The sequence below is a fragment of the Podarcis filfolensis genome (genome assembly GCF_964270895.1).
Source record: "Podarcis filfolensis genome assembly, chromosome: 12".
Taxonomy (NCBI): Eukaryota; Metazoa; Chordata; class Lepidosauria; order Squamata; family Lacertidae; genus Podarcis; species Podarcis filfolensis.
In genome coordinates, this window is record NC_139614.1 from 30,930,925 (window position 1) to 30,952,497 (window position 21,573).

The 21,573-nt window shown below is 43.8% G+C and overlaps 1 protein-coding gene and 1 long non-coding RNA gene across 6 annotated transcripts; one reads left to right on the forward strand and one right to left on the reverse strand.

Moving 5' to 3' along the window:
* Positions 1–743: 743 nt before the first annotated feature.
* On the reverse strand, positions 744–21,516 carry ASB4 (ankyrin repeat and SOCS box containing 4). Of its 5 annotated transcripts, XM_083578803.1 has the most exons (7): positions 21,383–21,516; positions 15,920–16,173; positions 13,079–13,261; positions 8,475–8,774; positions 4,378–4,868; positions 2,576–2,689; positions 834–1,392 (listed from the first exon to the last, which is right to left on the reverse strand). In XM_083578803.1, exons 3-7 carry the CDS (start codon positions 13,254–13,256, stop codon positions 1,204–1,206), a joined length of 1,272 nt encoding a protein of 423 aa, XP_083434929.1. In that variant the 5' UTR covers positions 13,257–13,261; positions 15,920–16,173; positions 21,383–21,516; the 3' UTR covers positions 834–1,203. The 5 variants fall into 5 exon arrangements, with proteins under 5 accessions (XP_083434928.1, XP_083434930.1, XP_083434929.1 ...); XM_083578802.1 differs by lacking the exons at positions 15,920–16,173; positions 21,383–21,516 and having other exon boundaries at positions 744–1,392; positions 2,576–2,692; XM_083578804.1 differs by lacking the exons at positions 13,079–13,261; positions 15,920–16,173; positions 21,383–21,516 and adding an exon at positions 10,152–10,228 and having other exon boundaries at positions 744–1,392; positions 2,576–2,692.
* Positions 10,457–13,228, forward strand: LOC310745850. The gene is made up of 3 exons (XR_014540383.1): positions 10,457–10,491; positions 12,405–12,441; positions 13,090–13,228. It is a non-coding gene; the product is annotated as an uncharacterized lncRNA (long non-coding RNA).
* Positions 21,517–21,573: the final 57 nt, after the last annotated feature.

A 21,573-nucleotide genomic window follows, 5' to 3' on the forward strand; every position in this document is an offset into this window, starting at 1 on the left:
TAGAATTTTTAAAAAAACAAAACACAGAGAGAGGAGGGTGGCGACAAAAGTGGGAGGGCATTTAGGGACAGCAGTGACAAGTTTTTTTTCTTCCTTCACAGCATGGAAGTGTCAGCTACAGTGACAGATCCAAATCGCCTTTTTGTTCTCCTGTTTCCAAAATGCAGTCTGTCAATATCGAAGTATAGAATTATGCATTCAGATTTTAAATATGACTCCTCCCCACCTTTGTCCTGTTCCCAGCAGGAGACCCATCTCCCTGACAGGCTCCTTTCCTTTAATCTCCTTGTTTTAGAGCAGGTTTAGCCATTATGGACTAATTGAAGACATTGCACGCTACTTACCAGTTGTTTTTTTGCAGGGAGCCCCATGATAGGAAGACTGGCCCTCTTTATTGCTTGTACACGCCATGGGGGAACTGTGGCAGGCCTTGTTTTCTCTCCCATCAATATGGCTGTTTAACACAAACACCCTTGCTTTTTTCTTTTTTAAAGTAGTTTTCCCTCTGCTTGTTGCAGACAAAATGACTCCACCAATCTGTAACATGTGAAGCAGCCTTTCGGTTTAACACATGCCAACCTCCTGCTAGAATGGTCATTGGATTAATTAATCTCTTCCAGAAAGTGCTGGTGCACATTGATAAACATGTAAGCATCCATCTCCTAAGGCAAGTGTTTCTCAAACTTGAGTCCCCAGCTCTTGCTGGACTACATCTCCCATCATCCCTGACATGAATGATGCTGTTTGGGGCTACACCAGGATCCACTCAGAGAATGTGGTTGTTTATTAGTATATCGAATTCTAAAGGTTCAAATAAAAACATGGTCTTTTAATTTAGCGCATAAGTCTTTATGATATTTGTTTTGTATGGGTCACTGAAAGCTAGTCTTTTCAAAGCACTGATATGCATAGCTCAGTCATTATTTAGATTTGAAAGCAGATGGAAAAGCTGACCTAATTCTTTTCCAGAGTTCCATGTATATTCTTTTTGACACAAGCTGGGAGTGAAATGGATTATGAAATAGGCTTGTGTTCAGGCTGCAGCAAATTCAAGAACTTAGTGTAATCCACAGAGGTAAAATGAGTCTTTGTATACAAATTGACCATGACCTTTTGTTCTGGGTGATATCATAGAACCCTTGGATTTTAACTTCTACCATGCAAGTGAACCCCAGTTTTACAGAATTGGGCTGCTGGACAAACTCAGTACAATATTCCTTCTGGTTCTAAGAGCAAATAATTCTTCAGTGTCGCTGGAATGAAAAGTAAAGGGATTCCTTTGTGGCATCGATCGAACAATATTCTTCGAATAGCACATCTGGCTAGGTGCTTGAGCGATCTTGGTGTGTTATCACACACCTCAAACAGAGATTCGTAGAATTCATTATACATCTGCAAAAGCAAAATAATGCATAAGTAATGTGGTCAATATCTTTTTCTCTATGGAAAATCTCTTTCCAGGAAAAATATGGAGAAGATGCGTCATTACCTTCTCTGTGCTCAATGCAGTCTCTTGCCATTATTCTGTTTACGGCTTGCACAAGACATTTTGCCGCCTGAGTCAAGACAACCACACCCACCTCACCATTCCATTTGGACTGGCAGTTCAGTTTTATTTCAGCACTGGAGACATGGCAGAATCCTCCACCTTAAGGGCAGTAGGCACAAATATTTCTGGTCTCCAGCACATCCACATTGCCGCCATTTACCAGCATCTGGTACCTTAAAGCAGCTGGCTCACTATGTCCAATGGCAGGGCCAGTTCTGACCTATTTGAATAGCGGCCTAATAACCTAATAAGTGAGACTGTATCTTTCTATGCACCCCGCCTCCCGCGTAACTTCAGCTAAAAGAACAATTGAAAATTGCTCTAGATACCACATTCCTCCCATACAATTTGATGTCTCCTAACTGAGCAGGACACGGGTGGCGCTGTGAGTAAAACCTCAGTGCCTAGGACTTGCCGATCGTATGGTCGGTGGTTCGAATCCCCGCGGCGGGGTGAGCTCCCATCATTCGGTTCCAGCTCCTGCCCACCTAGCAGTTCAAAAGCACCCCTAAGTGCAAGTAGATAAATAGGTACCGCTTTATAGCGGGAAGGTAAACGGCGTTTCCGTGTGCTGCGCTGGTGCTGGCTCGCCAGCTGCAGCTTCGTCACGCTGGCCACGTGACCCGGAAGTGTCTTCGGACGGCGCCGGCTCACGGCCTCTAGAGCGAGATGAGCACGCAACCCCAGAGTCGGACACGACTGGCCCGTACGGGCAGGGTACCTTTACCTTTAACTGAGCAGGACAGAGCTGGCCAAGTCAGAGCAATGTTCTGAAGCTGTCACTCAATGAAATAGCCTTTTACTGTATATTATGATCCAGGCTTGTTCAATAACTACAGTTTAAACCAGAGGCAGCCAAAAGGGTGTCCTTCAGATGTTGCTGGTGATCCCTGACTAACCAGAGTTCTCCAACTTTCATTTCCTACTAAACATTCACTTTCACATAGAACCAGAGTAAAGTACCAATACACAGACGTTACCTGTGTGTTTCTTAATCAGCAACTCAAGAAATCATTAAGTGTTTACCTCAAAGACATCATCAGGTATAGCTGCTCTCCATTTTGCTGTGGACTTGATGTGTTCATATGTATTCACAATAACCTCAACTGCTCTGGGACAAGAGCAACAGGCCTGCAAAACCTGCTAAGAGAAACAGACACCACCTATTTGGATTTTGCCGATCTCCACAAACTGTTTTTTTCCCCTTCTTTAAAGCTTTTGCCCTTCTTCTCCACTGAGCAATATCACTTTCCTTCTCTTCTCCAGTACAGAGAAGTAAGAATAGTCAACTAAGTGCTACTCAGAATAGACTTGCTAAATTAATGAACCCAAGCTGGGGTGGCATTCAGTGTTATTGGCCTATTGGAGTTAATAATTATTACTAATGCAGGTTCATTGATTTCCATAGGTATATTCTGTGCAGGGCTTTGTTGACTGCAATCCTTAGTCATGTCTGCTGTCTTCAATGAGTCCACTCTGAGTAGGATTAGCATTGAATACCACCCTGTTAATTGGCAATTCCTATATGAATCAGTCCCAGCTATACTCAGTAGCTTGAAATAATCATAGTTTGCTTCTGCCTAGTTTTGCTGTAACAGACTAATACACCTAGAGGCATACAGTGAGTGTAAAGCTGTGCCAATTCCATCCACCCACAGATTGCCATGTAACTACAGTATACTGGTGTGAAAATTCAGCACCTTAAGGAAATTCAGCTTTCTTTTTTTGCTTTTTAAAGCAACTTCTAGTCTTCACGGTTGTGAAGAAGAGTTTTATGGCAGGGGTGGGGAACGATTCTAAGCTTAAGGGAACTAGTGAAGGGTTCCTTCCAACGCTACAATTCTGTGCTTTTGCAGATGAATGGATGGTTATTAACTTGAAGCCAGATCCAGGGTGGCAAAGCAAGCTAGCAGTTGAAAAACATGAAGCACCAAAGAATTTTTCACCACATGCGAGAAATAATTACTTTCCATAAGAAAATAACTGCTGCTTACAGTCCTCAAGACATCTTTTCCAGAGTAGTTTAGGAGGGCAGCGCTGAAAGAAGTGACCTGCGGCAGTGGCGTAGCGTGGGGGGTGCAGGGGGGGCCGGCCGCACCGGGCGCAACATCTGGGGTTAGGGCAAATCCATGGGTTAGGGGGCGCAAATCCACGGGTTAGGGGTGCAAATCCACGGGTTAGGGGGCGCAAATAACTTGCCTTGCCCCGGGTGCTGACAACCCACGCTACGCCACTGACCTGCGGCATACTATTTCTGCCATTAAAGTATATGCAGTGGTTGGAACTTTGACATCCTGACTCTATTCGTATTAAACAGATGTTTTAGAGGCGCTCATCTCATCATGTTAGAATTACCTGCATGCATTTCATGTAGAATAATTTATTTATTTTTAATTCTCATATTAACCCCATCTGTCATAGCTTCCCCATGCCTGTGTTCAAGGTAAAAATATATAAAAGCAATTCCTTCTGCTTTTTTCTAGCATGGAGATTAATGAGAAAGGAAGGAAAGAAAGAAAGAAAGAAAGAAAGAAAGAAAGAACAGCCTGTAATCAAATTTAGAAAGGAAAAGCATTGACCTGTGACCTGGGCTTTACAAGACCCAGATGACGGAAAGCCTCACAAAAGACATGCAAGAGCATTTTTGCAAAACATTAAGGGCACCTGCAAGGCCTGATGTTGAGAAACCAACCAATGCCCCAAACTGAATTAGGACATGTTTACAATCTATCTGAAAGGCGGAAGACCACAAACTTCCATTCACGCAGTTTCTCATCTCTGATCTAAACAGGTGCATATGTATGTAATAGGTAGACACAAGCTTTCACCTTATGGAACTGTGGAGGATATATCCTAGCAGCTCCATAATTGAGAAGCAGCTGGAAGCAGAATTCTGGCTGGGCACTTGGCCGCACACCTGTCACTTTCAGGACGTACTGCAAAGGGCCGCACCCGTTGTCGTCCATGAAGTTGGCCTCAGCTCCTGCCTCGAGCAGCATGTCCAACAGAACGCGGTCACAGTTCCAAGCAGCCTTGTGGAGAGGCGTTCGGAAATCCTCGTCTCGTGAATTGACGTTGGCTTTATAGTCAATCAGCATCCTACAGATCAGGTGGTGATCTGTGCTGTATGTTTGTTCCTTGCCATTGAGGGCCCAATAGACTGCACAGGCCAGAGGCGTTTCTCTGTGGGCATTTAGACAGTCAACCGCAGCTCCTTGTTCTACATAAAAGCCCACCATTTCAGGGATACCATAACGAGCAACTGTGTGGAGGGGAGTTTCCTCCTCTTGGTTGTTAGTCCTTATATTCACGTCTGCGCCTGTTTGAAGGAAAAGAGAGAGAGAACATTGGAAAGAGGTTTTCTTTTTCTTTTTCCATGTTAAAGACACATACCATATTTTTCCGTCTATAAGACGCCCCCGTGTATAAGACGACCCCTATTTTGGGGGGCTCCATTTAAGAAAATGGGGGGGGAGATGGCCCCCGTGTATAAGACGCCCCCAAATTTTGGACATTATTTTTTAGAGGGAAAACCTAGTCTTATACACAGAAAAATATGGTATATACTTGCTGAGCTGTATGAAATAAATAACAGCAATTTTTACTGAGGCAAATGTTCCTGCCCCCACGACTGCCACCTGACTACAGAAATGTTAATTAATTGCACAAGTTTTAGTCAATTAATTAATCAGCTAGTTTCATTTGCATGTATTTGCATTTGTTGAAATGCAAGAAACATACTTCCCCTGATTTTAGATGATGCAGCCATGCGTTGCAAGCAGGGATAATCTTGGGCAACGCATTCCTTGCTTTCTGACAGAAAAGATTTAAAATATACCTCTTTTATGATGGGACTTGCAATCTACAGTTTTTCTATGAGTATGTGCATGGATTATTATTATTTGTTTAACTATGCAGCCTAATTAACTGCAGGAACCTTTTTAGTTGATTAAAATGGATAAATCAACTTCCTACATAAAGACAAAATTAGAAATATTCCCTCCCCCTTTATGTTGTGTTTTCAGGATTGTCTGTCTCAAAACAAATGAGGAAGATTGCGGGTTTGAATGCCTTCCCACCCCCACCATCACTAACTGAGGAAGTTGGAAAGATGGGTTTGGCACAACCTTAAGCACCCTTATAACAAAAAATATTTCTAAATTTGTGATTCTGGTCTAGAAGGGGGCCATATAGCATATCACTCCAAAAGAGGGAATGCATCTACCTGCTTGCCTGTCCACTCTCCAGGGGAAAAAGAGGACACCTGTTTGCATAAAATGTCCATATTATTTATTGATTTAATTTATCAATCTCCTTCAGTGATACAACTTGAGGCAATTTTACGATGCAATAAAAATGTATGTAAAGCAGTTGCATGTGTAAAAAAACCAAAACCCGGTTAAAAACAATTATCTTTTTAAAAACACCAGTTTCAAATCCAATGCAGATGCCAATTGGGATAAAAAAAAATATCCACATATGCTAAGCATTGTATGTTAATACATACACTCTACCCTAGGCCAATGTTAATGTATACATATAGATGCAAATTTAGGAATGATTACTGTAATTTAGACAGAAATGCATCTCACCATAGTGGGAAAGACTGACTTTTTTTCTCTGACTGTTGTCCAGATGCTGCTACCTGTTGATGGGCAACTTCAGGGCCCCTCCCACTCCCCCTTCTTGGGGTTCATTATCTTTAAACCTGACTTGGACCGGGGCAGCCCATCCAATAAATGACACATGGTCACCCTGCTCAAGTCTTTTACATGTAAAAGCACCTGTAAATATCAAGTAGCCTGGCCCAGATGTAGGTTTTCATGTGCTGCAATCACACCTGCACATCTTTTGCTGAATATACACAGCTAGATGCCACATGCACAGTCATGGACTGCGTGTTATTGTCTAGAAATCTTGTCAAACTCAAAGCGACCTTCTGAGGCTTGCTTAAGTCTCCGTATATATATTTCACTTGAAACAACATCCCCATCTAGTGGACAATCAGGATATGCACCCCATGTGTCAGTGAGTTTTTTATGTCGTCTGGTGCAGTGGAAGGTGTGTGAGTGTCATAGAATTGTAGAGTTGGGAGGTACCATGACGGTCATCTAGTCCAACCCCCTGCAATGCAGGAATCTTTTGCCCAACGTGGGGCTTGAACCCACAGCCCTGTGAGTCTCATACTCTACCAACTCAGCTATCCCCAGCTTGTGAACTTTTATTGTTGATTTTAGTCATTGTTAACAGTGCTTTAACAATGGCTTGCTGCCATGGGAATATTTACTGATGAGCAGCTATCTAAATCTAACTATTGCTACTACTACATAGTAGCATTAATAGTATAATTTTGCTGTTTTATCTTGTAAACTGCCCTGTGATTCTCAGATAAAGGGTGGTATAGCTGCTGTTATCATCATCATCACTAGCACATACTTCCTGGTCCTACAACCACTGCTCTACTTGGAGAACAGGACAACTCTCAAGAATACAGAAATTGACTCTCCCTGATAGGAAGTGTTTCTCTGTCTTTTAAATATGCCGCCTACTGTTTTCATGCAGAAGTTTCCACAGGCTTTTTAAAAATCTAAACAACAGCTTTTTACCATTTGTGCATTTAAAGCACAGCTGGGTTTAATCTGTTAAAAAAACTTTAAATCATCTTAAAAGGTGTCGCCCCCCCCCTTAAGTTCAGATGGGGCATGTTGTTGCTTACGTAGCACCCATGCAGAAGAAGGAAGGATCTGTAAGTGGGGGGGCACCCCAAAATAGCCCAATGAAGATAGAGCTTGCTCAGTGACAATGGAATGTGGACTGACTTTTGCGGGGAGATGGAATGGAGCGGCTGAATAAAATCAAGCCACACTGCAACAATTTGTTGCAAATCCCAGTAGTTCAAGAACAAAGAAAAGTATGTTTCTTGTCTCAGGACTATTGTTTTTCTCCATTTGCAGTTGGAAGTTTCATTTGCAACAATGCTTAAAAACACAACAAGGCTACAACAAAGAAGTGAAGGGAGACCAGAACTGGTGAAACTGCAAGTTTAGATCGATCAAGCAACTAAAAATATATGATTCATTGACTAAGTTTTTTTAAAATATATATATATCCAGTGACACTAATGTAAAGGTTTACTTAAACATTTCCTTCCATTTCATTTGCAGCTGAAGAGTCCAGTGTTGTTGTTATTTCTCCTTTCAAGGTAGTTCCATATTGCTTTAGGATGACTGTTTACTCTACAAAGTAGTTTCCGTACTGAAAGTAGGTCACACTCAGAATGTAGCCGCATTTTTAAGGAGCCCCTTGGACTTTCCCACAATTCCTCATGGCAGCAATCTTAGTCCTGCTGTCAACGTTATTGGCATCATGTGGGATAAACATGACACTGTTAATATAGCCTTTTACTAAATGTAATAATGCACATCTTAGGGAACAAGGGACTCCTAACAATTCTCAGCACCCTTAACAAGTGAAAGTTCCCAAGATATAGATATATATATATATATATATATTGGAGGGGGAGGGATGCCATGACTGTTAAAAGTGGCATGATAGTGTTTTATAAGGATAATGCAAAGGGGGCTCAAGCCTTACCTCTCTTCTGTATGTCTTTAGATATTTGAAGACAAAGTGTCACTATCTTTTAGTAAGGATTAACATGTGCATAAAACCATGTCAAAGAATACACCATTTTTGGCTGCCCATGCAGGGCTCCCAGCTTTATTTGAATAGGCTGCTATGTAGAAATCTCCTATGTTTTGACAGCTAACTTATCAAGGAGAAAGAAAGCAAAATCCATCCCTGGCATGCTAGCTTTCTAGTGGCAATGACTTCCCCACCACCACCATGCGGAGGGCTAACCCATGTCATTCTCTCCTCTGCACTCCAAAGGGCTACAGCGCTGATGGCCTGCAATTGGACTTACCTCTCCAGATTAACTGCTGTGCGCAAGGGATGGACAGCTTTGTCGTACAGAAATGCAGTGGTGCGAGACCGCTCAGCGAATAGCAGTTGGTTTTCGCTCCGTGGCTGCAAAGTATCTTGATGCAATCCAGGTTGCCCACTTCGCATGCTATGTGGATTGCTGCTTTGCCATTGGGCCGGCAGTTGATTGTCGCTTTGTGCTTCAGCAGGACCCTCAGGCTCTCCAGGTGGCCGTACAAAACAGATAAGTGCAGCCCAGTGGCCCACGAATGTTGCAGTTTATAGCTAGGCAGCCAATAACCTGGTTAAAAAAAAAAAAAGCACAAGCAGGTAAGTACATGATGACCCTTTCAAAAGCATCATTCCCAATCAGTAAACAGTTAACAGAAATATTGGCCTCTGGTAGGTAGGATTAAAATTGCCAAGACATATGACTTGAATGGGGGGAGGGTTTGAAATGGCACATAGAGAGGTGGAGACTAGGACCCCCAAGCCCCTTTCGCCCTTCCATGCTTTACCCCTGGTTCTGCCCTAATTGAGAATGAATGAAATCCATTGAATAGCATTTCATCCACAGTCCATGTTTCCTGGATCACTATGATGTCATGATAAGAGAGGAAGTCTTTATAACAAGGATCTCTGATGGATGCAAACCACCCAGCCGCATTCCAGGTTAGATGAGTGACCTTATGCTGGTCATCTTTCTGTAGGCAAGGGGATACTGAACCTAAATTAATCTGTGTCTCTAATATATAGAATTTTACCCTTGCACAGAGAACCATGCATGCTCAGCTGCACACACGTATCTTCTGCGAATACAGAACTCCCCATTCATTTTAACTAAACATTCATAAATAATTGTGCACTTTTGTCAGATTCCTTCTTTCAGATGGAGTAAAACATTCCCGGTGTAGAGATTTGATTCATTCACACATCGGGACTCCTGCGTGCAAAAGATTGCTTGACCAAAATGCATTGCCGATCCAAGACACTTTACTACCTGAAGCAAAATCCAAATCGTGTCTCCTCCTCCCCACTTACTAGGCCCAGGAATGATGTCACTGGACTGCCACTCCCATCATCCCTCACCAGTGGCCCTGTTGCCTGGGGTGATGGGAGTCCAGCGATATCTGGAAGTTCCAGTTACAGATAGGTAGCCGTGTTGGTCTGCCATAGTCAAAACAAAAAAAAATTTTTCCTGCCAGTAGCACCTTAAAGACCAACTAAGTTAGTTCTTGGTATGAGCTTTCGTGTGCATGCACACGAAAGCTCATACCAAGAACTAACTTAGTTGGTCTTTAAGGTGCTACTGGCAGGAAAAAAATTTTTTTGTTTTGAATATCTGGAAGGCCACAGTTGCCCCCATTCCCTGCTGTAAGAAGTCTTGCTGCATCAAATTCCTGCCTTCATCTATCACCCCACTCAGCCCAGTGCATGTTAGGCCACTTCACCCTGCTTCATGGCAGCATTGCCCCAATGAGGTTTCTGAACTTAATGAATGTTGAGGTTCTTTATTCATTTAAGAATTTTTACCATTCCTTATTTCTGGATTTTTTGCATATTTATATGTTGAGAAAGGAGGGTAGAAGTCTCTGCTTTGAAGGGTCCACAATCCACCTGTCTGAAGGAACTGCAGACTAAAAAGTGTTAAATTACACGAACAGCCCTGAGAAAATACCTCTCCTCTCCTTGCCCTTCTTCCACTGAATCTCTTGGGCCTCATCCCAGTAGAACTGCATGGCTTCATCCCAGAATGTTAATACGCACCATAGGTTCAACATCATTCTCTCCTGCCAATAAGCTAATCTTCAAATTCCAGAACTTCCTCCTTCTTCCAATTGTATCCAGACTGGGGCAGTGTGGTTCACACTTCCATGTAACTGAATTCCATACTGCAACCGTCACACCTTACATTCAAGGAGTGGATTGACATCATGGCTGCTTTACGTTCCAGTTCATTTGAAAATGTCTGGCAGTGTCAGGAAACTAAATGGCCTTGTGCCCTCCCTTTAGATCAGGTGTGGGGAACCTTTGGGCCTCTCTCTTTTTATTTATTTTTTAATATAATGTTTATTAAATTTTCTTTTTTCCTTTATAACAACCAAACAACATTTCTTCATCACATATATCTTTGCTCAAATTGAGCTTTGACTTCCTCTTGTATCCCCTCCCTGACTTCCATATGTAATCACTTTTATCTTCGCATTTCTAAATCACCCTGTTTACCTTATCTCAATACTTAAAAGACTTACTTCTAATATTTATAAACAGGTATCAAATCACAACCTAACAAAATATTTTAAATCAATCCTGCAAATGTTTTCAAATGAACCTTTGGGCCTCTCAATGTTGCTGAAGTAGAACTCCCATCAGCCCTAGAGATCATGGCCAACGGCCAGGGATGGTGCAGGTATAACAACACAAGGTTGTCTTCTGCAACATCTGCCTTGCTGCAAGTTCACCACACCTGCTTTAGGTGGCATGGGGCATTACTTCACTTCAAAATGTGGTAATCCGGGCCTGCTGCATTTGGGGAGCAGGGCTCTTGCTCAGTTTGATGAATGGAACCGTAGGCTTCTGCCTCAAGGTCCTGTCCTGATGACACCACAGTGTGACGTTCCCCTTTGTCCATAGCAACCAGGATCCAGAGAACTTTTAATTGATTTCCACTAGCACAGGGAGGCTTCCCTCCCAGCTGCAGTCCCTTGTACCCCATGAAAAGCTGGGGGCCGAATGACCCTCTGGAACAGGAAGGATATGGAACTGGGGGCTGGACAGAGAAAATGGACCTCCCATCTGTTAGCGAAAGTGTTTATTGCTTGTGCAAGGGACTCTTTGAATCCCTACTCACAGACACTCATTTTACGCAGAACGAAGATTCAAAACTTGTTTAGGCAGATCGAGATTTGTTTTCAGTTGTCTTACATCTGGGAAAGGTAACCTGTGGCTTTTGGATGGACTCCAGCTTCCAGCACATCCAACTTGCAGTGAATTCCTATCCATGTTTCCTCAAAAGCAACTTATGGTCTTCAAGGGGAGGGTGTTAGGCTGCTATTTGAACCTCAGTAACCTGAGAGGAAACGCCACTGAATTTAAGAGGACTCACTTCTTGGTAGATATGGTTAAGATTGCAGCCTCCAAGTTACATTTTTAAAGACTGATATTATTCTACTGCTTTCTTGCATGCTTTTCCCTTTAACTACTATGTAATTGTCAGGTTTCCCTTTCAGCTACACAACTGAAGAAAGGTTTCACATGCTCTGATAATCAAACAATAGCTGAATCAGATTACCACATGATAAATAAAATGATTGTTATCAAGTGTTCAGTTCTTGTTGGAAACCTGTTTTTTCTCTCACCAGTAGACAGGACTGCTTTTGCTTCTTTCCCCTTTTTTATTGGCAAAGAAACGCAGTAAGTATGTTTTGCTATACTTAAAAGCTTAGAAAGCTTGGGAGCTTAAAAAGTGGCTTGGAGGGTCAAGCTGGGGCAGGAGGCTGAGCAAATCTGATACACTTACAAATGTGGTGTACAGATACTTTTAAGGTCTCAGAGTGTGGGTGCAACTTCTTCTCTTCGTGCAGACTGCTACACAGGGTGCACCAACCTGCAAGCGTCACCTTCTATTCCTGCCAGAATTTACTCTGTGACTAAGCTATCCTAAATGTGCCCTGACGCGTATCTGCTGATGATTTGGGCCCTGTCAAACCGAAGCAAGCCACTAATGCAGGGGGCAAAGAAACAAGGGAGGCAAGGAAACAGCCTCTTGGATTGTTCACATGTAGCTAGTGCATTTAATCTAAATTCTAATTTAAGATATATTGCAAAGATATGTGGGCAGTTAAAACAATGATTTACATTCAAGGATTAAATATCTGGGTGCTGCCTATGTTGAAAACACGGTCCTTACTCAGTTCTTCTTTTTTTCTAGGAAAAAAAGTGCCAGTACACACCATGAAGTTGCTACAGTAAGTAAATCACAAGATTGGGGGTGGGAGGGAGGTGCTGGTACTGCGTACCATTAAGTACTGCCAGGGGAAAAAAAGCACTGGACTTACTCAGCTCTAACCTCTGGGTGCAAAAAGGTAAAGGTAAAGGACTCCTGACAGTTAAGTCCAGACACGAACGACTCTGGGGTTGTGGCGCTCATCTCACTTTACTGGCCAAGGGAGCCGGCATTTGCGTGACGTGCATTTGAACTGCTAGGTTGGCAGTAGCAGGGACCGAGCAACGGGATACCGTCGTCGCGGAGATTCAAACCGCTGACCTTCCGATCAGCAAGCCCTAGGCTCTGTGGTTTAGACCACAGCGCCACCTGCTGCAAATACATTGGTACACTTGATAACTTGGGGCCTGCCTTATAACATTTCTGCCCCCCCCCCCCCCCCGCTGTTTCTTCTGTCTTCCTCCTCTGCACTGGCCTGCAGTCCTGAACCTGAAAAGGGAACTCTATACCAATCTTACCGGTTAAGTGAGCTCTGATCCAGAAGGTTAGATAATGCAGCAATACCTTCAAAGTGCAAACACCCTTAAACAACAAATAGCCAATTTGTTTCCTTAATTGCACAAGCTTTAAATCCTGGTGTCACCACTTCTTCTTTTTACCTTGTTTGTAGGAGGCCAGAACCAGGTTCTCATCTTCCACTTCAAACACTGTGTCCACATCTATCTGCTTCTGATTCAAAAACTCCTCCAGAGTTCTGTAGTCGTTTGACTGCAAAGCCTTCAAAAAATCTTTCTTCAGTTGCTTAGCAATTTCGGCCCGTGTCATTGCTTCTGTCATGTTTTCTGCGTGGGGGTTATTATATTCCCGTTTGTTTTCAATGGCCAAATGCGTATGTTTATAAGTCTGCATAAAAGGGTGTTCTAATTTCTCTAGGGTGTAGCAAAGCCAAGATAATTTTAAACACCAAGTAATGCTGACCTGCCTGTTCTATTTATATAAAGGAAATATCAACTGCTCACTACATGCTGAATTCTGTCAAGGGGAACTCAGGCAGATCTATGATGCTGGTATGGAGAAATCTGCTCAAAGGATTAGTCCATACTATTGGCTCATTCATCAAAACTTTATCCTTTGCAAATATGTAAGAAGGTTCTTAAAGCTGGCACCATTTCTCAACAAAAGCAGTAGGCATGTTCATTCTTAGAAACCTGACAAGTCTTGTTTTGCCACTGAGGATTATTGACGCTCAACTCCTCCGCACTGGAGCCTCAGTTTTTTTAGCCTGCAATATTAGCCTGCTTTGCAGGGTTGGGGTAAGGTTAACCAAGGTAATACAGTGGTACCTTGGTTCTCGAACAACTTGGAACCCAAACACTGTAAACCTGGAAGTAAGCTTTCCAGTCTGCAAACTTTTTTTAGAAGCCGAACGTGCTCGGTTGTGTGTGTTACACTGAAGTCTGTCTGTTTTTGCTGTTTACTTTGTGCTTTTGTTTCTACAGCTTTTTGTTTTGTTTTTGTGACTGTGTGGAACCCCGTTCAGCTACAGATTGATTGTGTGACTGCAGTCCTTTGTTTATTGCTTTCATTTTATGGATCAATGGTCTTGTTAGATAGTAAAATTCATGCTAAATTGCTGTTTTAGGAGTTGTTTTTACATGTCTGGAACAGATTAATCCATTTTGCATTACTTTCTATGGGAAAGCGCACCTTGGTTTTGGAACACTTTGGTTTTGGAACGGACTTCTAGAACGGATCAAGTTTGAGAACCAAGGTACCACTGTATATGCGGAGCTGTATATAAATGGCAAAGTAGTACTATTTATCTACTTATCTATCCACACACACACAGATATTTACACGTGGGATGTACAGAAGAGAGTTATGATACACTATGAGCAAAAACTTACATATTGTATCAACTTGTTTTTAAAAAACCCATATGTACACAAACACCTAAATTCCTCTTTAAAATGGGACGTCTTCTACTGCTGCCTATCTAAATCATGATTTGGAGGACCAGCAACACAATCCTAGGTGTGTCTACTCAGAAGTAAATCCCATTCAGTGGTGCTTACTCTCAGGTAAGTGTGTATAAGATTGCAGCGCAGGTGCCCCATCTGCAAAATCCCTAGCCCTGTGGTATTCTGGTCACAGAGTGTTATGAACAGGAAGGCACCTTCACTGCATATGAAAATGTGAGCAGGAGGCTAAAGTCATGGATGTAAAGCCACTTACTCTGTCCTGACCAGGCTGGCACCCAATGAGAATAAAGCAATGGGAATAATGTTCTCTAACCTATTTTTAACCCTCATGGAGCCCCCTCCAAGTGCCAAGCTATGCAGTTTCTAGCAACTGGTCTAGGCTTGTTAATGCTACTGCTTGGGCCCATCCATGCAGCATTTTTTAAAAATCAAGCCAGTAGCTTTTGATCCCTCTGAGGTTTTGTAGAAATGGTGTGTGTGTGTGCGTGTGCGTGATGCAGAGTTTACAGCAATTCCATTTTTGAAGCACAGTTTGGTACAGAGTTGTATTTCTTAAAGGCTTAACTAAACAGCGGAAATGGAAATCATAGAATCGGAGAGTTGGAAGGGACTGTGAGGGTCATTGTTATGTACTGAGCTGAATCCTAGAACAATAGGATCTAGAATGCAGCAGTCTGATTGGTCCGCAGGAGCCACCCAATCCAGTTCCAAGTGGAAGTGAATCAGCGACCTGATTGGCCTGCAGGAGCAGCCAATCAGGCTTCTGGAGGAGGTGAATCCACAACCTGACTGGCCTACAGGAGCAGCCTGGAATTAGCCAATTGTGTAAATTGTGTAAATAATGTATATATAGCTAGACGTTTTAGGGAAAGTTTCATTCATTGCTACTATGAGCTGAATAAAGAGCATGAAAATCACACTCGACTCCGAGTATATTTCAGTCATCTAGTCAAATCTCCTGCAAAGCAGGAATCTGAATCTGTCAATTTCAATTTTTCTGAGCTTCTTACTTTTTTCCAGTCTTAAATTCAATTCTCCACATTTCCACATCAGTTTGCATTTTTTAAAGAAAAATAAAAAGTCCTCATTTTTATGAGTTCCCCACCCCAGCTTCAATCCGAGTTGAGGGGGAAAAGTGGCCTAGCTTCATTTTAAGCCAGACTTAGCCAAACGCCACCCACTGGTGATAATTTTTTTAATACCACATGCTAAAAAAATAACAATTTAAATGTGGACAAACATTTCGTAGTCAATATTGTATGAGAGGATTATCTGCGCTCAGATCCAGCAGAAGAGCAAATCTTAAACTCAGTAAGAGGAATTTTAACATGTAGTTAAACTAGAATTGCAGTCAGAGGTTGTGTTTGCTCTCTTGTAAATGATGGATATATAGCACGTTAAAAAAAAGAAATCCAAGCAAGGTAAGGTGAAGGACTGTAAATAATAACAAAACCTCTAAAGACCAATCACAGCTACCTGAAGAAATTGCATTTCTCTGGCTCATCTTCTGATTCTTACCTGAGTTTCCCTTTGAATATCAAAAACCCACCATAAAGATGATGTTCCTTCACATACTCATATACTTCAAGCAGCTTTCCAGGGGGGAAAATGTTTTAGGCTCAGTTGCCATAGTGATGAGTCACTGCATTTTCAGGGTCTTCTGTGGAAATACAGATGTAATTTTCTCATTGCCCTCTTGGCTTTGCATTGTGAAGAGGTTTTCCTCCCTTTGTTTGTAGTCACTGAGCATCTTTCCACCCAATAGTTGATCTCTAGGTTGAATAGAAGAATAAAGAAAGGTTACCTGAACTGTTGGTGACATTGACAGGTTTGGAACAACTCCTTACAGTCAGGATTTTGTGTCCTGTTAAAAATAAACCAACAACAATGTAAAGAACACAGTGAGTGCCACAATCCTAAATATAAGAGGGCTGGGGAGAAATAGTGATTTGACTAAAAATTGATAAGAAAAAGGTTCTGTAAAATACACATATTTTATGTATCTGGCAAAAGATAACCACGTCTAGGGGCTCCTTAAAGACTAAACAAGTTATTGTAGGTTTGGTGGATTAGATGCCAGAGTGAGCTGGCAGTAAATCACACTGTTGAAAGTAGAAGTAAACTCTTTATAAGCTTAACCGTCTAAGTCCCTTCCTCTCCACAGGGCTGTTTTCAAGCAGTCGGAGGCTATGCTTCCATGAAGTCTGTCACTGCTCTGACTGTTTCAGCCCTCTTCTGGTTCTGGGAGATGGGGGGAGGGGAGCTTTTCACACAGCAGAAGAGACACCAGTGACTCTTCACCAGACTCTTCTGTGCCTCTTGGCCACTCCTCCCACTCGCCAGCTTCGGCTTCTGCACTTCTCTCTGCCACGGACTCTGGCAGCTCACTAAGTACCTCTTCAGCTTCCGACCCCTCCTCTTCCCAGTCTTCTCCTTCTGACCCAAAAAGGTGTGTGTGCAGGGAATGTCAACAGTGGAGTCAAAGGGTAATATAGTGCAAAGTACAGTCTGATTCATACAATACAGTCTGAGCGTATTCTACCTTGGTAGAATGGGATGCTGCTTTAGCTGTGGCACCAAAAGCCATGTCTGCAGACTATATATGCACCATAAAAACCCAGGCATTTATTAGCCCAGCATTTTGCTAGAGTCTGGATACCCTGTTCATAGCATGACTGAACAGCCAGAGAAATGGTCACACGGCTTGTAGATTTGTCACTGAAATTTACAGCACGATCCTGGCACCTTCCTTGTTTGGCAGGGTGGGTGGGGTTTAAAAATCAAAAGGCAGAGGAGAGAATGAAGTGCCATGCGATATAAATAGAAAATCATGGCATTCTATACCGATGAAATTCCCGACTAAGTCTGGGCAGTGCTGTTTGTGTAGAGATGGGGTCTCAGGAGAAAGCACAGGGGTGGGGCTGAACGTCTCAACAATGGCATGGTAAGGTCATGGCGGCACACATCCAAACCTTAGAGCCACCTGAAATGACAACAATGTGATCACTGATCCGAGGTGATATATGAGGGGTGTGAATATCATTCTTGCAGTTTAAATGAAAAGTTTTCAAACAGGCATTAAAATACAACCCATCACAAAAAAACACCCCAAACAAAACCACCAGATTTTCCAGATTGCAGTAGAAACAACAGGTGTACTTTAATATTTGTTTAACTCCACAACATAAAAAAGTCTGATCTCCTATATACTAACGCAGAGCATTAGTCTTGCTCAGGAGATGCAAATCTGGTCTGGCTGGAATGCGTCTCTGAACTGTACAAATGCCTCTTGCTTATCTGGATGGGGAGATGCAGGGGTAAGAACCTGTGACTTGTGTGTGGTAGGACTAACGGCATAGAAAGCTCCATCTCCTGATTTTGTCAAATCAAAATCCTGTTAAGGAAACAGAAGCAGACCTGACCAGGTTTCTGGACTACTTGACAACATGAGCTGCAACAGAGTTCTGGAGTAAAGGGTAAGGTTTAATTCAAGCTTGGGGACCAGCAACGAAATATTGCAGTGTGGACTGCTTCTGGTCAGCATTCTGGTCAGCCAGCCATGCCCTTTCATGGGCTATTCCATTCCATTCCTTCACTCCCTGCAGAAGAGTCAAGCGGTATTCTGTGCCCACTGAGCATGCTTATTGCTCACTGAGCTGTTTGGGGATTTTTAGCTCCCTTTGTTCCCCTCACCAAATCTCTTTTTGTGCACCAGAAAATCATGGGTCGCCCCACCTTGAGCCTCCTGACACTTCTCCCTTGTGTATGGACAGTGCCATTTTAGTTACACTAAGGCTAGGCACTTGTAGAATAAGCTCACTATTAGTATATATCATGCACCCCCAAACTCGGCCCTCCAGATGTTTTGGGACTACAACTCCCATTATCCCTAGCTAACAGGACCAGTAGTCAGGGATGATGCAAATTGTAGTCCTAAAACATCTGGAGGGCCGAGTTTGGGGGTGCCTGGTATATATGATGTCTTTCTGAAAGTCCAGGTATCTTTCCTTGTAGAAGTAAAATTACCAAGGCCTTGATTTCACAAAGCAGCAGATGACGTGAAAACCAATTTAGATTGCAGATTCATAATATCATTGAATACTTCTCCCTACACACTGGCTAACATGTCGAGGATGTGAGTGCAAAGTATATCATAGAGTGGTACCTCGGGTTAAGTACTTAATTCGTTCCGGAGGTCCGTACTTAACCTGAAACTGTTCTTAACCTGAAACACCACTTTAGCTAATGGGGCCTCCTGCTGCTTCTGCACCGCCGGAGCATGATTTCTGTTCTCATCCTGAAGCAAAGTTCCTAACCTGAAGCACTATTTCTGGGTTAGCAGAGTCTGTAACCTGAAGCGTATGTAACCTGAAGCATATGTAACCTGAGGTACCACTGTAATAATAATAATAATAATAAATTTTATTTATATCCCGCCCTCCCCAGCCAAAGCCGGGCTCAGAGCGGCTAACATCAAATGCATTAACATAAAATCAGACAATCAATTAAAATACATCCTCAAATAAGGATCAGAATAAAATCCAATCGGATGGCAACCTGCAGATTAGGGTTGGGGACCTTAAATGCTCACCAGGCCCAACTGTTTGTGCTGAACTTATATGGGCCTGTGAGAAAAATTGGGAGGCCACTTTCATGCAAGTTCTTATGAAAGGGGAGAGGGAGTCAGACTGAACCCCGACCAAAGGCCTGGCAGAACATCTCTGTCTTGCAGGCCCTGCGGAAAGATGTCAAGTCCAGGTACACCTAAAGCACATGATTTCCCCCCAAAGACATCTGGGAATTGTAGCTCTGTGAAAGGGTAAACTCCAGTTCCCAAGATTCTTTGGAGAAACCGTGTATGCAGCAAATTGGTGTCACGAACGTTTATGATCTTTCCACTCCTGAGAATTTATGTTGCAAAACACTGTGCTCCTATTTCACTACCATCTGCCAATTGCAGCCTGAAGAAATAACCAATAAAGTGAGATGAGTAGGAGTGTGGGATTTAGAACAGAAAGAACCAGGGCTGTCTTAAGAACATCCAGCACTGTGGTGCAATGATCCCTCTGGCGCCCCGCCCCGCCCCCTTTCCCAGAGTTGCCAACCTTTTCCCTAGCCTCTGCAGGGATCGCTCTCCTCCCGCGGAGGCTTGGGAAGGAAGCTGCACGTCCGCCAGCCATATAGTTGGTGGGGTGCAGCTTCCATCCTAAGCTTCTATGGGGATTGCTCTGATGGAGGCTTTGGAAGGTGGAGGCTTGGGAGGCAAGCTGCACGCCCGCCAGCCATATGGTTGACAGGGCGCAGCTGATGGGCGTGCAGGGAAAGGGGAGGCTACCAGCGCCGGCAAAGCTGCGCAGCTCCCCCACTCACTGGGGTGCCCCTGAGAGGCCGGCGCCCTGGCGCAACACACCAGTAAGCCCAATGGGAAGGACGGCTCTGGGAAGAACATAACAAGTGCCTCCTGGATCAGTGGCCTGTTGAGTCCAAAATCCTGTCTTCATGCTGGCCACACGGATATCTGCGGGAAACCTGCGAGCCTAAGCACAAGAGCACTCTCCCCTCCAGGAGTTTCCAGCAACTGGCCTTCAGAAACATTATTAGCAGAGCATGGCCAACGCAGCTAGTGGTCACCAAAAGCTTTATCCATCATTAATTTGTCCAATCTCTTTTAAAGCCATGCAAGTTGGCGGCCATCGCTGCCTCTTGTGGGAGCGAGTTTTATAGTTTAACTACAGAAGAGCTGGGTTTAAATCATGGCTCAGTTGCAAAAGTTTGCCTGCTTCAAGGTTATTGCAAGGGTAAGTGTGGCAGGAGATGATGCAAGTCACCATGTGCCAGCATGGTTCCCATATCACATCTCTGTGAAAAGCAAGAGCATGTGGCCACTCCAGGATGGAGCACACATGACAAGTGGGAGGAAGAGACTTGAACGGAGTGGAGAAGCACATTATATTGCATCGCACTGTAGTCTGAAATACAATAATTATGACATCTAATGCCGTGGACTGCAATTGCTACAACCAATGATGTAGTCCTTGGCAATTTTACCAAGTGGTCCATGGCGTGCGGAGTTTAAGGTCCATAGCTCAGTGACGGAGCATACAGATGGCTCCAGGTAGGACTGGGCGATACTCTTTGCCTAAGACCCTGGAATCTGTGCAGATGCTACTGAGCTTAATGTGGACCAGGGGCACGGGTGGCGCTGTGGTCTAAACCACTGAGCCTCTTGGGCTTGCCGATCGGAAGGTCAGTGGTTCGAATCCCTGTGATGGAGTGAGCTCCTGTTGCTCTGTCCCAGCTTCTGCTAACCTAGCAGTTTGAAAGCCTACCAGCATGAGTAGATAAATAGGTGGGAAGGTAAACGGCGTTTCTGTGCGCTCTGTCTTCCATCATGGTGTTCTGTTGTGCCAGAAGTGGTTTAGCCATGCTGGCCACATGACCCGGAAAGCTGTCTGTGGACAAACGCCGGCTCCGTCGGCCTGAAAGCGACGTGAGTGCCACACCCCATAGTCGCCTTTGACTGGATTACACCATCCAGGGATCTTTTACCTTTTAACTTAATGTGGACCAATGGTCTGACTCGGTACAGTGGTACCTCGGGTTACAGATGCTTCGGGTTACAGACGCTTCAGGTTACAGACTCTGCTAACCCAGAAATAGTACCTCAGGTTAAGAACTTTGCTTCAGGATGAGAACAGAAATCATGCAGTGGCGCAGCGGGAGGCCCCGTTAGCTAAAGTGGTGCCTCAGGTTAAGAACGGGCCTCCAGAACGAATTAAGTTCTTAACCCGAGGTACCACTGTATAAGGCAGTCTTTTTATGAACCTAAGTTTGGGAACCACAGCCTTGGAGGAAGGGTGGAATAAAAAGACATAAATCAGGGATGGGGAGCCTGTAGTTCATCATCTCTGACCAGCAACCAGGCTGGGTGGGACTGAAGGGAGCTGAAGTCCCGCGAAACCTGGAGGCCCTTAGACCCACCTCGGCCTCACAGAAAGGGCGGGAACCCAGCACGTCCCCGTCGAACTCTTGGCCTCCTCCCCTCCAGGCGACAAGGCTGCGCGGCGCTTCTTCCATGGTAGTCTCGCTCTCTCAGGTTGCCCATAATTCGCTTCCACGCGCCGCGTTCCCTCCGCCTCCTTCGCCCCGCTCTTCTTCTCAAGGGCGGGGCG